The sequence below is a fragment of the Erythrolamprus reginae genome, chromosome 3 (assembly GCF_031021105.1).
Source record: "Erythrolamprus reginae isolate rEryReg1 chromosome 3, rEryReg1.hap1, whole genome shotgun sequence".
Classification (NCBI taxonomy): domain Eukaryota; kingdom Metazoa; phylum Chordata; class Lepidosauria; order Squamata; family Dipsadidae; genus Erythrolamprus; species Erythrolamprus reginae.
The window spans coordinates 66,993,267-67,008,607 of record NC_091952.1 but is presented as its reverse complement, the minus strand read 5'-3'; the positions used below and the strand labels follow the sequence as shown (position 1 = coordinate 67,008,607).

At 34.1% G+C, this 15,341-nt stretch overlaps 1 protein-coding gene across 7 annotated transcripts in view; it reads left to right on the top strand.

Moving 5' to 3' along the window:
• The window catches only part of TRIM33 (tripartite motif containing 33), a 67,451-nt gene extending 52,442 nt beyond the window's left edge, over positions 1–15,009 (top strand). For 2 of the 7 annotated variants that reach the window (XM_070745668.1, XM_070745667.1), the window contains exons 14-21: positions 1,836–1,995; positions 3,001–3,347; positions 5,342–5,465; positions 7,447–7,521; positions 7,896–8,048; positions 10,279–10,329; positions 10,412–10,620; positions 11,816–14,849. In XM_070745668.1, the coding sequence (XP_070601769.1) occupies positions 1,836–1,995; positions 3,001–3,347; positions 5,342–5,465; positions 7,447–7,521; positions 7,896–8,048; positions 10,279–10,329; positions 10,412–10,620; positions 11,816–11,843 (1,147 nt within the window). In that variant the 3' untranslated portion in view covers positions 11,844–14,849. Of the gene's footprint in view, positions 1–1,835; positions 1,996–3,000; positions 3,348–5,341; positions 5,466–7,446; positions 7,522–7,895; positions 8,049–10,278; positions 10,330–10,411; positions 11,235–11,815 lie in introns of those variants that run through there. The other 5 variants (XM_070745670.1, XM_070745669.1, XM_070745671.1 and 2 more) reach the window with 4 other exon arrangements.
• The last annotated feature ends 332 nt before the right edge of the window (positions 15,010–15,341 follow it).

Sequence of the window (15,341 nt, the reverse complement as noted above, 5' to 3'; positions counted from 1 at the left end):
CTAATTTGATTCACTAGTAATTATTTTGTGGGGAAAGCCATTAGATTTCCCAGATAAATATAATAGGGGGGAAAAGATACTTGTAACCTCATTCTACAGTACATGTTCAAGATGGAGACATTTAAGGTCCTTCGCAGACTAAATTTTCTCTGCATTTTTTCTTTTTCAATGCAACATTCACATAAATGCTAGATTTCTTCTAAAAGAAAAAAATACTCCATTAATAGACCTATAGGGAAAAATATTATGTACATCTTGGCCCATAGGGGCAAGGCTCTGTAAAAGGATAAAGCAGTCTGGTCTATTTCAGTGAGTTCCATGCAATAATGGTTGTAAATTCTTTCAGGTTTTTTACATTGCTTTGGAAAATTGGAGCACACTTGCCAACTGGACTATTACCATTTTTAAATTGCTATAGCAATAAACATATTGACCTATTCTACTGAGTACAACAACAAGTAATAATGAACAGCTTTAATAGCAACAGGTGTTTTTTTCAAGTATTCAGTCAATATCCAATGGCATATCTTTTAGGCTTTACACTCAAAGATTGACTATAAGTGTTCATGTTTCTCGGACTCATTGAAACACTCTGGATGAAGGAAACACACACACACACACACACACACACACACACACACACACACAAACACACTTATAAGAGCAATACAGTTGTGATAAATGGATACTGTCCTTTCTGTAATCATTTACGTAGCCTGAAAGATTCCGAAAATAACATTTGTGCTGTAGATCTTTTATATTCACCTGTATCTTCTTGTCATTCCGTTTTATACTATCATCTTATAACCCTATGGTCCATAGAATGCTACTAACTGGCCTTGCAAGCCACCGGTCCATAGTATGCCAATAACTGGCCATGCAAACAAGCAAAACTCCATCCGCAGGATGCAGGCAGCATGTGAAACCATGGCCCTTCTGGACCATGGGAAATACTTTCTCCGTAAAACTGGTCCCTGGTGTCCCAAAGGTTGGGTTCTACTACTCTAACCCACTGCTGGAGTTCCTTTAGTTCTGTGTACTGTATTTGCATTTTGACATCTTGGTTTATGGTGTCACTGTCCCATCACTGTTAATATGTGTCAGCCTTTTCATGTTGTGACTATTGTTTTGTGGTGATCACTTCTTCATTTTTGCCTCTGATTTACCGAGAACTAAAAGATCAAGATAAAATAAGATATATTTCTAAATTGGAAACTAGCACAATACTGTATGTGAAATTATATTGCATTTTTATTGTAGAAAAAAATTGCTTAGAGTTCCCCCATGTTTTTTGCTACTTATATAATTTTGAAAGTATTTTAATTAATTACATAAACAAATACCTTCATAAAGTAGAGCTAAAGAACTTTTTGAAATAAACCTGACTTTAAAACACAAAATGAAAAGAATGAGTCAGTGATATAATTTACTTTTGAAAATGTCTGTTGCTAAAACAAACATTTAAAGTTATTTGCAGAGGAAAAAAAATGAAAATAAACTGTACTATTCCAGGCAGAATGTTTAAAGTGCGGAGTTCTTTCCTTCTCAATAATTGCTTTAGATGTAATTTTTAGGATTCTACAGGCCTGATTTCATATTAAGTAGACACCATGCTTTCAGAAATTAAAAGAATGAAAATAAAAGTATATTAAAAGTGAAGAATTTAACAAATAAAAATATTAATTTCAGAGTTACTTCTGCTTAATTTATTACTAAATAATTATATTCCTTACACACTTTTGGGGGGGGAAGGATTTTATTAGATTATGGGATGTTTATTTCTCAGAATTTTTAGCAGAGGGATGTTTAATTTGTATAATTTGTATACTTTTCAGTTGTGGATCATCAGGCAGAACTGTTGAGAAGAACAACATTAGCTTTAGATCTGAGCATGTAAAAGTTAAGCAAGAACCTGGCACAGAGGAAGAGGTATGCGGCTTTTCAGGACCTGTGAAGCAAGAAAAAACAGAAGATGGCAGGAGAAGTGCCTGCATGGTAAAATTCTATTTTTGGGTTATACCATTTTGACATAAGATTTCCTAAACAGTGGGAAGAATTGAAGACATTTGTTACTTTCTCCAGAGTAGCTGCTATTTCCACAGAGATTATTATAGTGCTAGAAATATTTAACAATTCTATTTTAGTACCATGTTTTGTTTTCCTGTCCTTGATTAGAAAACTAAATAACCAAGTTGCTTTGGTTCATAAATCAAATTGAGACAAAGGGCAAACTAAGGTGCTTGGCTCAGTATCAGCCAACTGTTAATTTAATAAGTAATAATTTAATAAACCATAATAAACCTTGGCAGCATGATGTGTATCCGAGAACATTGAATTGGATCCTTATTTAATCATTTATTCAACCAAGCTTGAAGAGACCCCTCAACCCTGAGCTACAAATATTCTCCTTTATTGGTATTCATGTTTAGAATAGTTTATTAAATTATTACCTGTGGGACCGTCTTCTGCCTCATGTATCCCAGCAACCGGTCAGGTCCCACAGGGTCAGCCTTCTCCAGGTCCCGTTGCCCAGGCAATGTTATCTAGCAGGGCCTAGAGGAAGAGCCTTCTCTGTGGCAGCTCCGGCCCTTTGGAACGAACTCCCTTCGGAGATATGTACTACCCCCTTCCTCCTGGCCTTTTGCAAAGCCCTGAAGACTAATCTTTACCGGTGGGCATGAGGGGCCGTGAGTGTTGAGAGCTAACTCCGGCCAATGTTATGAGTGGCTAGATCCATCTGGATGAATGTGGATGACTGTGTTTTTAGGATAAATAGTGTTTTGGAATTTTAAAGATTTTTTTAAATATTGGATTTCTTATACACTCTGTATTGTATTTATTCTGTTGTACGCTGCTGCCCTGAGTCAGTTGAGAAGGGCGGCATAGAAATCTAATTAAGTAAAATAGCTACATTAAATAAAATAAAGTAAAATAAATGGGGAAGTAAGGGGACATCCAAGGGAAAATTTCTTAATTTTTTAATTTGTGCCTTTATTTTAGCTTAGCAGTCCTGAAAGCAGTTTGACGCCACCACTTTCTGCAAGCTTACATCTGGAAAATGAGTTAGAAGCCCTGGGAAGTATAGACAACCATGTAAAAACTGAACCAACAGAACTGAATGAAAGCTGTAAACAGTCTGGACATGGTCTTGTAAATGGCAAATCTCCAGTACGTAGCCTCATGCACCGGTCTCCCAGGGTTGGAGGAGAAGGCAACAATAAAGATGATGACCCGAATGAAGACTGGTGTGCTGTGTGCCAAAATGGGGGAGACCTATTATGTTGTGAAAAGTGTCCTAAAGTTTTCCATCTGACATGTCATGTACCTACTCTCCTCAGCTTTCCAAGGTATGAAAACATATTACTATGTTACATCCTGCAAGAGCTTGGTGTGATTATTTGTAGTATGGTATAATACTGAATGATGTAATATTGAGGTGGAGATGGTCCCTCTGTAGATTGTTACTATATTGGAATGATGTGTTCTTGGAGCATTAGGACTTTTCATTAGTGTTGGTAGGTTTTTAAAATATTTTAAAGTGGCCTAAAATATGTAATAAATGCTAAATACATAAATACTATCACTTATACTATAGCAGTTACTTATTTAACATGAGATTTTGCTACTGGTCAATGGCCATGATCTAGATCAAGCAATTATGCTTTGTTTCACATTAAACAGTGGACAAGAAAAAGTATTCCATCACCACTTGTGCTTTGAGATGAGTTGGTCCTCATAATCACACATATGCAAGGCACTTGGTTAAGGAAAAAAAAGAGGGTTGTGGTACATTAGGCAACTTCTTATGGCATTACAGTGCCTCATGCATCCCAGTGGCCTGTTAGGTCCCACAGAATTGGCCTTCTCCAGGTCCTGTCGGCCAAACAATTGTCTGGCGGGGCCTAGGGGAAGAGCCTTCTCTGTGGTGGTCCCGGCTCTTTGGAATGAACTCCCTCCAGAGATGCCTACCTCCCCATCCCTCTGAAAACCTATCTCTGCTGGCGGGCATGGGGACTGTGAGCCACGAGATTGTCCCTGGCTGATATGAATAATTGAATTGGATGAATGTGAATGACCGCATAAAGGGTTTGAGATTTTTTAATTAATTTTGTATATGTCTTTTTAAAAAAATAATTAGACTTCTCCCATATATTGTTTGAATTTACAATGTTGTGCGTCACCCCGAGTTGCTTTGAGAAGAGTGGCATAGAAGTCAAATAAACAAACAAACAAACAAATAAATAAATCTCCCGTGACAAGTGAAACATATTAGACATAATTTGCATTTTATTTCTATAAATTTTTCTACAAATTTTTCCTTCTTGTGAGGCTATTACTGATTATAATCCAGGTAGTCTTTGCTTAGCAAACACAACCATTAACTCCATAGCTAAGCAAAACATTATGTGACTCTAGGACACACGACATCACTTTCCACTTTGGGTCATTAAGTGAGACATTACAGGACATCAAGTTGCAACTGTACTGTCAGCTTTTGTTGGAAGACAGATATAAAATACTTAAATGACAATTCTGACTCTGGAATACTGTGACACACACCTGTTGTGAAGTACCTGAATGTTGATCATATGATTGCAAGGATGCTGTGATGGTTGTAAATGTAAGAATTACTTGTAAAATTATTCTTCCTGCCATTCATACAGCACTTTTTCTGCAGATGCAGGGTCCACTATTTTCAGATCAACCAAATCTGTTGGTTTGGACAGGCATGGACTGACCAGTATGCACACACAGACATACAAGCACACACGTGCACACACTCACATACATGCATGGTTTGATTAATTGGAGACTTGGATTTATATATTTAGAAGATTCATAATATGTTAGCTATATTTCTGGATGATTCTTCGGAGTCTTCAGAGAAGGGCGGCATACAAGTATAATAAATAATAATAATAATAATAATACAGTGGTACCTCTACTTAAGAACGCCTCTACTTAAGAACTGTGTATTGGAGGTGCGTGCTCTGCCTCACTGCCTCAGTCCCTTTTTTTTTTAAAGCCTTAAAGTTTTAGATGTTTTTGATTCCCCTCACCTCACCTTCTTCCTTCGGCAGCGACTCTCATACTCCTCTTCCTCCTCCCCCCACCCAAATTCCAAGCCTTTACTTCTTTCCTAATGGGTTTGCATGCATTATTTGCTTTTACATTGATTCCTATGGGAAAAATTGCTTCTACTTAAGAACGTTTCTACTTAAGGACCTGGTCATGGAACGAATGAAGTTCTTAAATAGAGGTACCACTGTAGTAGTAGTAGTAGTAGTAGTAGTAGTAGTAGTAGTAGTAGTAATAATAATAATATTTTTTTCTTTTCTAGCGGAGAATGGATATGTACATTTTGTCGAGATCTTCTCAAACCTGAAGTAGAATATGATTGTGATAATTTGCAGCATATCAAGAAGGGAAAAACTGCACAAGGATTGAGTCCTGTGGACCAAAGGGTAGGTATCTTGTTCTCAGATCAATTTAAACCAATTATCTTAGCTTTCTTGAGTTATATGTTCCTTTATTTAATTTATATTTTATTTTATATAGTCGACATTTGACTTTGAAGTGTATTTGGCATAAATTTGAGGTACTGCCTTTTAAATAACTATACTGAGACTTTGGGATTCTTTGCCAAGGAAAGCTGCTTTACTTATCTGCCTTTCCCTGGGAACAAAGTCTATTTTCTTATATTACGCTCATAAGGTATCTTATAACTATATTTCATTTGGATTTTCCCCTGTCATTTTGGTTGATATTTTAGTTGATATTATACTTGTTTTATTGCTATTGAATAGCAGTTAATGGTTATTGTTGATGCATGGAATATATGGGATTGGATACTGTAGTATCCAATATGTTGTGCTCAGTATTGTGATAGTTAGTGACTCTCACCTTGAAATAATGCCTTGACATTTAGAATAGAATAGAATAGAATTTTTATTGGCCAAGTGTGATTGGACACACAAGGAATTTGTCTTGGTGCATATGCTCTCAACGTACATAAAATAAAATATACATTTGTCAAGAATCATGTGATACAACACTTAATGATTGTCATAGGGGTCAAATAAGCAATGAAGAAGCAATATTAATAAAAATCTTAGGATATACGCAACAAGTTACAGTCATACAGTCAACATGGGAGGAAATGGGTGATAGGAATGATGAGAAAAACTAGTAGAATAGAAGTGCAGATTTAGTAGAAAGTCTGACAGTTTTGAGGGAATTATTTGTTTAGTAGAGTGATGGCGTTCGGGAAAAAACTGTTCTTGTGTCTAGTTGTCTTGGTGTGCAGTACTCTGTAGCGACGTTTTGAGGGTAGGAGTTGAAACAATTTGTGTCCAGGATGCGAGGGGTCAGTAAATATTTTACCCGCCCTCTTTTTGACTCGTGCAGTATACAGGTCCTCAATGGAAGGCAGATTGGCAGCAATTGTTTTTTCTGCAATTCTGATTATCCTCTGAAGTCTGTGTCAGTCCTGTTGGGTTGCAGCACCAAACCAGACAGTTATAGAGGTGCAGATGACAGACTCAATGATTCCTCTGTAGAACTGAATCAGCAGCTCCTTGGGCAGTTTGAGCTTCCTGAGCTGGCGCAGAAAGAACATTCTTTGTTGTGCTTTTTTGATGATGTTTTTGATGTTAGGTGACCATTTTAAGTCTTGAGATATGATAGAACCTAGAAATTTGAAGGTCTCTACTGTTGATACTGTGTTGTCTAGTATTGTGAGAGGTGGAAGGGTGGAAGGGTTTCTCTTAAAGTCTACCACCATTTCTACAGTTTTGAGTGTGTTCAGTTCTAGATTGTTCTGGTCACACCACAAGGATAGTTGTTCAACTTCCCGTCTGTATGCGGATTCATCATTGTCTCGAATGAGTCCGATCACTGTTGTATCATCTGCAAACTTCAGTAGTTTAACAGATGGATCGTATGAGATGCAGTCATTAGTGTATAGAGAGAAGAGAAGTGGTGAGAGTACACAGCCTTGGGGGGCACCTGTGCTAATTGTACGTATATCTGATGTGATTTTTCCTAGCTTCACCTGCTGCTTCCTGTCTGTTAGGAAGCTTGTGATCCACTTAGAAGTAACACATAACATTTAGAAACATGCCAGATCGTAAATAGCTTTTGAAATACTTTACAATCTTGAAAGTTACTTCCTTGTGATTTTGTCCGGATCCAAAGCTGTGAAGGCAAAAGGAATTAGTTCCATGGACATTAATATCTATATAAGTAATCTCTGTTGATTCCAGGTAATCTATTTACTGATAGATTTTTTTGCAGACTGAATTAGGCTTTCAGAATCTTATTTTTCTGAAAATTGTAGGATAAGCACATAACTAATTATGTGCATAACTACACATAACTAATTAACAAAACTGCAGTCTTTTAAGAATGAAACAATTTTAATTAAATTTGTTTTTCCTCTACAAGAAATGTGAGCGTCTCCTGCTTTATCTATATTGCCATGAGCTGAGTATTGAATTCCAAGAGCCAGTTCCAGCCTCGGTGAGTTATGTCATATACATTACCTGGAGATGATAAGATGTAAATGTTTACTTTTAGGAGTCATAGTTGCTATTATGCAGTCATAATTGCTATTATGTTATGAATGGTATTTTGCAGTATGTACTTCTTTAAAAGTATCTATTTTAAAAAAATTGTTGGATCAGCAATGTTGAAGGAACTATGAAGCAGAATTCCCACATTTAAAAATAATACCACAATTTTGCATCTTATAGTGTATGTTTTCAAAACGTTTGGGTCTGTCTGTTTTTAAAAATCAAAATTAAAAATCACCTAGAAAAATATTCTACTGTAAAAGTATGTTTACTTTTTAACTTTTCTGTCTTCTCATGCGACTGCATTTTTTTTCTGAACAGATACCAAACTACTATAAAATAATAAAGAAACCAATGGATCTATCTACAGTAAAGAAAAAACTGCAGAAGAAACATTCACAATATTATCAGACGCCTGAAGATTTTGTAGCAGATGTTCGGTTGATCTTCAAGAACTGTGAAAGGTTTAATGAAGTATGTTAACTTCCAACCTGTAGAATTGTTTTGATGGATGAAAAACATATCTTCTGTGTCTTTACACAGACTTTAATTACAAGTGTTTCCAAATTCTGAGTGTGGGATGGAAACAGTGTCCCATATATAAACTGTACAAAGATATGGCTGGACACAGATTGAGCCTCAGATTTAGTCACTTATTATATACAAAAATAATGTAAATTAGATCCTGCGGACATGCTTGCTCTTCTGGTTCTTTTACTGATTTTAACAGTGAGCCTATTAAATCCTTGATTGCATGCACAAGCTGTTTCATGCCTCCTTTTTGTGGAGACATTGTTGTTTCAATTGCATATTATTACCTAGCAGCAGAAAATTTTAATTAATCAATTAATTAGATTTGTATGTCACCCCTCTCCAGAGACTCAGAGCGGCTCACAATAACAACAATGTAAACAAATCTAATACATTTAAAAAACATCTAAAAACCCATTATTAAAAAAAGAAAAGAAAAGGAGAAATCCTCTTTGTGGAAATGATTTAATTGATATGTAAAAGCATTGAAAGCAATAGAAAACAAGATAGGTCATTAATAAACCATTTTACAGTTAAATACAAGGTGCATTCATAGATTATCTTTAAATCTAGAACATTTTGTGAATGATAGCTTTGAAAAGTTGCAATCTTAAAATGAAGATTACATGAAGATTTTCGTGTAATAAAACAAACAATAAAGCAGGATTTTAAAAAATTCACAGAGGCATGGGCTATCAGTTGCTAAAGGACTTATAATAGACCAGGATTTGTGATGGAAATAATGGTTTTAGATAATATACATAATAAAGTTTGGACCCCAGTCCTTTCTATAGATATTAACAACTGTAATTTAAGTATGATTAAATAAGGCCAATTTTCCTGGAGTCAAAAAATAACTTAGCTGCCTATTATTTCTTTTCCCATAAATGTTCTGCATTAGGTTCGCATGCCACATTTTTGATGTTTCAAAAACACCATATTATTTCAGCATTTTTTTCTATATATTTGAAATTATCATTGTTTTATTTTGAGAAGACTTTGTTATCTGAATTGCCTAAACTAGCACGATAACTTTCAATTAATAAGAAATCTAACAAACAGACTGCCTTGCAGAATGGTTTCCAAACTGCTATTTATTTATTTCCAAAAATGCTATTTAAGCAGTCACAGGATGCTTAAGTATCCATTTTTAAATAACAGCTATTCAGTTATTATCAGAAAACCAAGTATTCTACAGCTATTCTATTTCCCATTGATAAGAAGGTTTTATTTAAATATGCTCAGAGACTCTTGAAAAAGAATTCTGAATTTTCTTCAGGACAGAATTTGAAAATTTCAGTTTCATTTACAATCTTTGTCCTGGTTTGATATTAATACTTGCATATAAATTCTAATACTAAAATTTCAGAAATGTAAAAGTTTTTTAATATTGAGTTACCCTAGGCAGTTATAACTTTAAACTTGGATTGTAATAGGTGAGACTGAAGTATTTTTAAAAATAAATTAATAATAATAATAATAATAATAATAATAATAATAATAATAATAATAATTTATTAGATTTGTATGCCGCCCCTCTCCGAAGACTCGGGGCGGCTCACAACAACGATAAAAACTGGCACAAATCTAATATTTTAAAAAAACCCCTAAAAACCCTATCATAATTAAAAACCAAACAGCACATACATACCAAACATAAATTATAATAAGTCTGGGGGAAAGGTGTCTCAGATCCCCCATTTTTTAAGAAAAATGAATGCACTCACAGTGAAAGGAAATTTTCATGGACAAATACATGCAATTAGAACAGACTAAAAAAAGAAACTTGTCATTTTTTCTTACTGCAATTATCACATTTATATCATGACAGAAAGAACTGGAAGGTAGTGGGATAGCACTTTCTTGAGAAGAAATGACGAAGGAGTTTTGATGAAAGAAATCACTGCCAACCATTTATAACACAATTATTCTATTTACTGTACAGCTGAACTTTGGATTTCTGTGCTTAGTATCAGTTTGGCAAAACTGATCATTTGTTAACGGATCACATACCCAAATTTAGCAATGGGACCTCATGAAGTGTCACATCTGTGTCACAGTTTTTAGAAATAAATTGCCATCATGGCTGAGTTTCATCATCCATTCCTGTACAGTCTCATAACTTTAGAAGGGATTATAATTTCCTTTGTTTTGACTCTGGTATCCTTTTTAGATGATGAAAGTTGTTCAAGTTTATGCAGAAACACAAGAGATTAATTTGAAGGTAAGCTTTTCAGACCATGCACACTTGCTGAAGAGATGTTTATTACCAATTGGTGAATGTTACTATCTTTTTTACTTTGCAGGTTGATTCAGAAGTAGCACAGGCAGGGAAAGCAGTTGCATTATACTTTGAAGATAAACTTACAGAGATATACCCAGGCAGGATCTTCCAGCCTTTACCTGATTTCGAGCAAGAGGAAGATGATGCTGAAATAACTGATGATTCAGATGAAGATTTTATACAACCGCGTAGAAAACGTCTAAAATCAGATGAAAGGCCGGTGCATATAAAGTAAACTGATTAAATGGACCCAAACTATTGTAAAGAAAAACATATTTAAATGTTCCTGGGATATTTTCGTGGCTTTAGTGGCCATTTTATTGATAGTGTTCAGACAGTATTAGATTACAAAAAAACATTTGTACAGAAACATTCTTGTCTAAGGGGAAAAGCTTTCAACCTCTGTTATTGCTCTTGTGTTTTGTGGTGGTTTTCTTTTTTTTGTGCTGGATTTTTATTTTACCTTTTCACTCCTTCATTTACAGAAGTTTGAGATTATTAACATTCATATCAGAAACAAGTTTTTATATGATGACATTTGTATGAGCAATGCATTTTTGTCACTACCTAATAACTATTTCTGTAGGATTGGACCAAGACAAGTCATATTTCACTTTCATACCCCAGTTGTGGTTTAAACTCTAAGCAAACTTTCTCTTCATGTAACCAGAACTGCTGGTTGGGTGATTTTCTTTTCTTTCTTATTTTTGAGATTCAACCTCTTATCCAAGTGATAATGCAAGTATCATACTTCGTTGGGTCAAATAGCCAGGCTCTGCAGTCTTTTACTATGTATAGAAGTATCATAACGTCATTAAATCATCTTGAATTTGAGAATTCAGGAGTACAAGTTCTTCATATGTGGTTTATTGACTTTGGTTGCAATTCATATTTTTAAGTAGGATTCATGGTATTAAATGGAAGTCCCATGCACAATACATCTCAGCACCATTTTTTTTGTATTTTGTCTATTTCTCTCCCCTTTTAAGGCAGGATGTTGGCTACAAAATGAACTAAAATATAGATTTTAGTACTTTCAGAACTAGCCTATGATGTTAATAACTGGTGACTGTCCAGTCTTCCCTACTAACAGTTTCTGATAGACTTCTATCAGCAAACTAGTAACTTTGTCAACTACCAAATGTGTAAAATTTCCTGTATTCACTCTGTCTTATTTGTAAATAAGGGTACTGTAAATTCTTTCAGACAGCAACATTTGCTGGACTGTTTTTAAGCTAATATGTATTCTTACTAATGTTCCTAATCAAGAACAGATTTATAATATGCTCTTTATTTCTTAACCAGTTCATAAGTCGAAGTTCTGTATTGTTTTGTTAGATCTATTCAGTTTTCTTCAGAAGCAGCTTAAATTGAAGATAATAATGTGCCCTTTCAGGCTAAGTTATTTGTCTATTCTTAAATCTAGAAAATGGACCAGCATATCGGACAAGTAACTAGTTGAATAATAATATGCAGTTGTCCATGCATAACAAAGCTCTTTGAAGACAAGAAAAATCTACATTATTGTAATTCAATGTTGAACAGGTAAAAATCCTTATATGCTTGGCGTAGGTCTGTATTAAACTATTTCAAACCCTTATATATAATATTTTTATGCCTGTTTCAAAAAGGCAAACTATACTGAAGTAACCAAAATATAAGTGACATTAAGTGTATTCATTATGGCCAATAGTTCACATTATATGAAGAATTGATCTATACAGTAGAGTTGAATAGTTTAATTCATTTTCTTAGATAAACAGCATATTAAAAATGAAAGGAGTCCTGGGATTTCTTTTCACAAAAGGTTTTATTTAACAAATCAACTCTAAATTGCCTGTTTTATGAATATATATTAGTCTACATTGTGACCAAATTAAATTTAGAGAAGTCAGTTCAGAGAGATTGGATGAAAGTTTCATGATCATAGCTGTCGTTTCCAAATATAAAAGGCAACATTCTAACTGGACTGTGTGATGTCTTCTGTATATAATGTTATTATCCCTTTTTTTCCCAAAAGTAGAGATAAGATTACTCAGCTTGAGAGATCTAATATACAGGTAATCAGCATAGCCTAGTTTGGGTGTCACTTTTTATTTGCAGTTAAAAATATGAGGGTGAATGGAAGGATGTTTTCCCTCAATGTGTGCACTCTCTGACAAGTTCCTGCAAAATATCCACCAATGCACTTATTGCAAGTATCAAATGCAAGAACAAAATGCTAAATAACTATTGGATGAAATAGTACTTCTTATGTATACTGAAGTTCTTCGTATCTAAATTTATAATGAACGAAACTGTTTCTTACTTAAATATATGCAGATTCCTTTCTGCAAGAGAACTGGTATTGAGCTAATTTAATTTTTTTCCTATTCTGAAACTGCAATGGTAAAATTGTATGAATATCTTTTTACTTTTTTGCAAAAATGCAATCTGAGACATTAAATTGATTATCTGCTACCTGAAACATAGTGGATAATAACATTCTGCATAGACTATATAAATTGCTAGATTTATATAGCATGATTCATAGATGGAAATGATTTGTAATCTTGATCAGCTTTTCCTAGTGATGGTAAGAAGTATATCACGAAAGAACTTCTACCACCTGTACAGCTGAAAAGAAGCCTGTGTTTGGCATATCGCAGGCACCTGTGCAATTATTGAGCTACACTGGGTTTGAAAACATAGTTTATTTCGTAGTATGTTCTTCATATGTCTACTTTCTAGTGGATAATGGGGCTTTCCTTGCATGTGACATGGATTTACCTGGGCTTCATAAATTACAATGTACGGTAACTTACATCTGATAGGGTCCCAAAATATTTTGTCATATAATTTGACTCTTAAACTATGAATTCAAATACTCTTGCTAAAAAAGGAAACAAAAAAACACTCCCTGGTTGTATAGGTTCCAAACATTTAAGTTAATCCAAAGAAGAAAAAGGCAGCTTACTTTGAAACAGGAAGGATAACAAGTGTACAGCGTGCTGATTGTGGACTTCTCAATTACCTCAGCAGGTCCCCTGCCTTGTACTTACTAGTGATTAGTGTTAGTTTAACCAGCTAAGTATGTTCAGGTCTTACTTAACTGTGCCCTGCAATTAAGTGTCCTATCATATACTATTAAGGCTGATATACTGTCCAAAAAAGGTGGCTTTGCCCCTAGCTTTTAAAGTAGATACTGTATGCTGTAAAATGTAGATAGCCTTTTTCATGAGAAAAATTCCCATTAATAATATTTGAGGTGGCATTGACTGTCGGCGTACTCAACACTGGATAGAAAGAGCAGAATGTTTTATAAACATTCCTGCAAGCCACTGCATCAAAGTAGTATTTTTTAACAAATCACCCCAATTTGCCATTCTGTTGTATAATGTAGTTTTATTAGCCAGTCCCATTTACGTGAAAGTTATGGCAACATTATCTTGAAGTTGAAAATGTTACGTGCTGGATGTAGGCTTTCTCTCTTTCTTTTTCCACTTCTCCTTAGCAAAAAAGCAATAAAACTGCTTTGTCTGTTGCCTGTTAAGCATGGCAGGAGTCCATTTCCTTTGGGTAGTGGTTTTATAGGAAAGTTTTTGTATGTGTATCACCCAAGTTTAGCTTTTAACAAATAAAGTGTGCGGTTATAGTGTGGCATTTTATTTTAAAAATTGGGGAAAGTTAACTTATTTTTTTAAGAGGTAGGTGTTTCAGTAAATAATGGAGGTACTTTTTTAAAAACTTTATATGCCACAATTTACATAGACCTATTTCAAAGTAATTCATAAAATTGTGCTTTTGGATATGGCCACCACTTCTTTGCTTCAGTGATGCATGTGCAGGAACTCCACTCATTTGTTGGTTTTTGTGTCCGCCTATCTGCTAGTCTACTTTTAAAATGCATCCTAATCAAAATTGTTTTGAAAAATTGAAGTTATTTTGATTTTTTAATTTAGTAGCTGATTGACAATGATAACACACAACTTTCTCTTTTCTATTCAATTCTTTTTCAAGTAGGGAGCTTCTCTTTTCTTTTAAAATGATCTGTGACTTTGTATAAACAAATTCAAAGAATTTTATAGATCTCTCACACACTCATTCCTGAAGTGTGAACATAAATTTTAAAATGGAAAATGATGCATGTTAAAAGGCCTGCCAATGTAGGCGTTTGTTAATTCAAAATGCCATTAAACATGTATATATGAGGTCGATAAAGATTTGTGCAATTGAAAACCTGTTTTAATTTTATATGTAAACATACAAATCAAAGAATTCAATTCCCGGTATTCTTTCTTTCTGGTAATTAAAACTGGTACTTTTTGCACATAGTTAACTTTACTGATTCTTTTTAAAAAGTGCTGTTTCTGTGGTATTGTATTATCTGAATAATATTTAATTTTTTTAAACAAGTTAAAGTTTCTAATTGTTCAGTTCCTGTGTTTTTGGCTGATGTGTAATAAAAGCATTTTTCTTTACATGATTATTTAATACATTTAGCAACTTGTAAATATTTCTTGTTAAGTGCTCTGGAATGTGGTGTAGCAATTGTATTAGAACAGTTTTAAAAAACATTGTTTTGAAAACCACTTGTTTTGGTTATTTCTATTAAATTAGAAAAGGAAGAACTTTTCAAATGAGTATTGTTTTGTAAATTCAAGACTTCCCTAGAACTATTGATACTGTTTGATTTGATAAATTATTAGCATGAAAATTTGGCTAACATCTACACAGTCTTAAGAATAATGGTTTTGATTTAACATTACTAAATACACACACAAGCCGCCTACAATATCTCTATATGATGGATATAATTAATCTAAACATCAATTTAAACATGTATACAGAAATAAATCCTCAATTTACATATTGTGATGTTTTGTTTTGGAAAAAAATGAGATTGATTTTCTCAGTTATTAAGAAAAGACACATTTTCCATCTTTCTATTCAGGGTGCCCTTTCACTTTGAA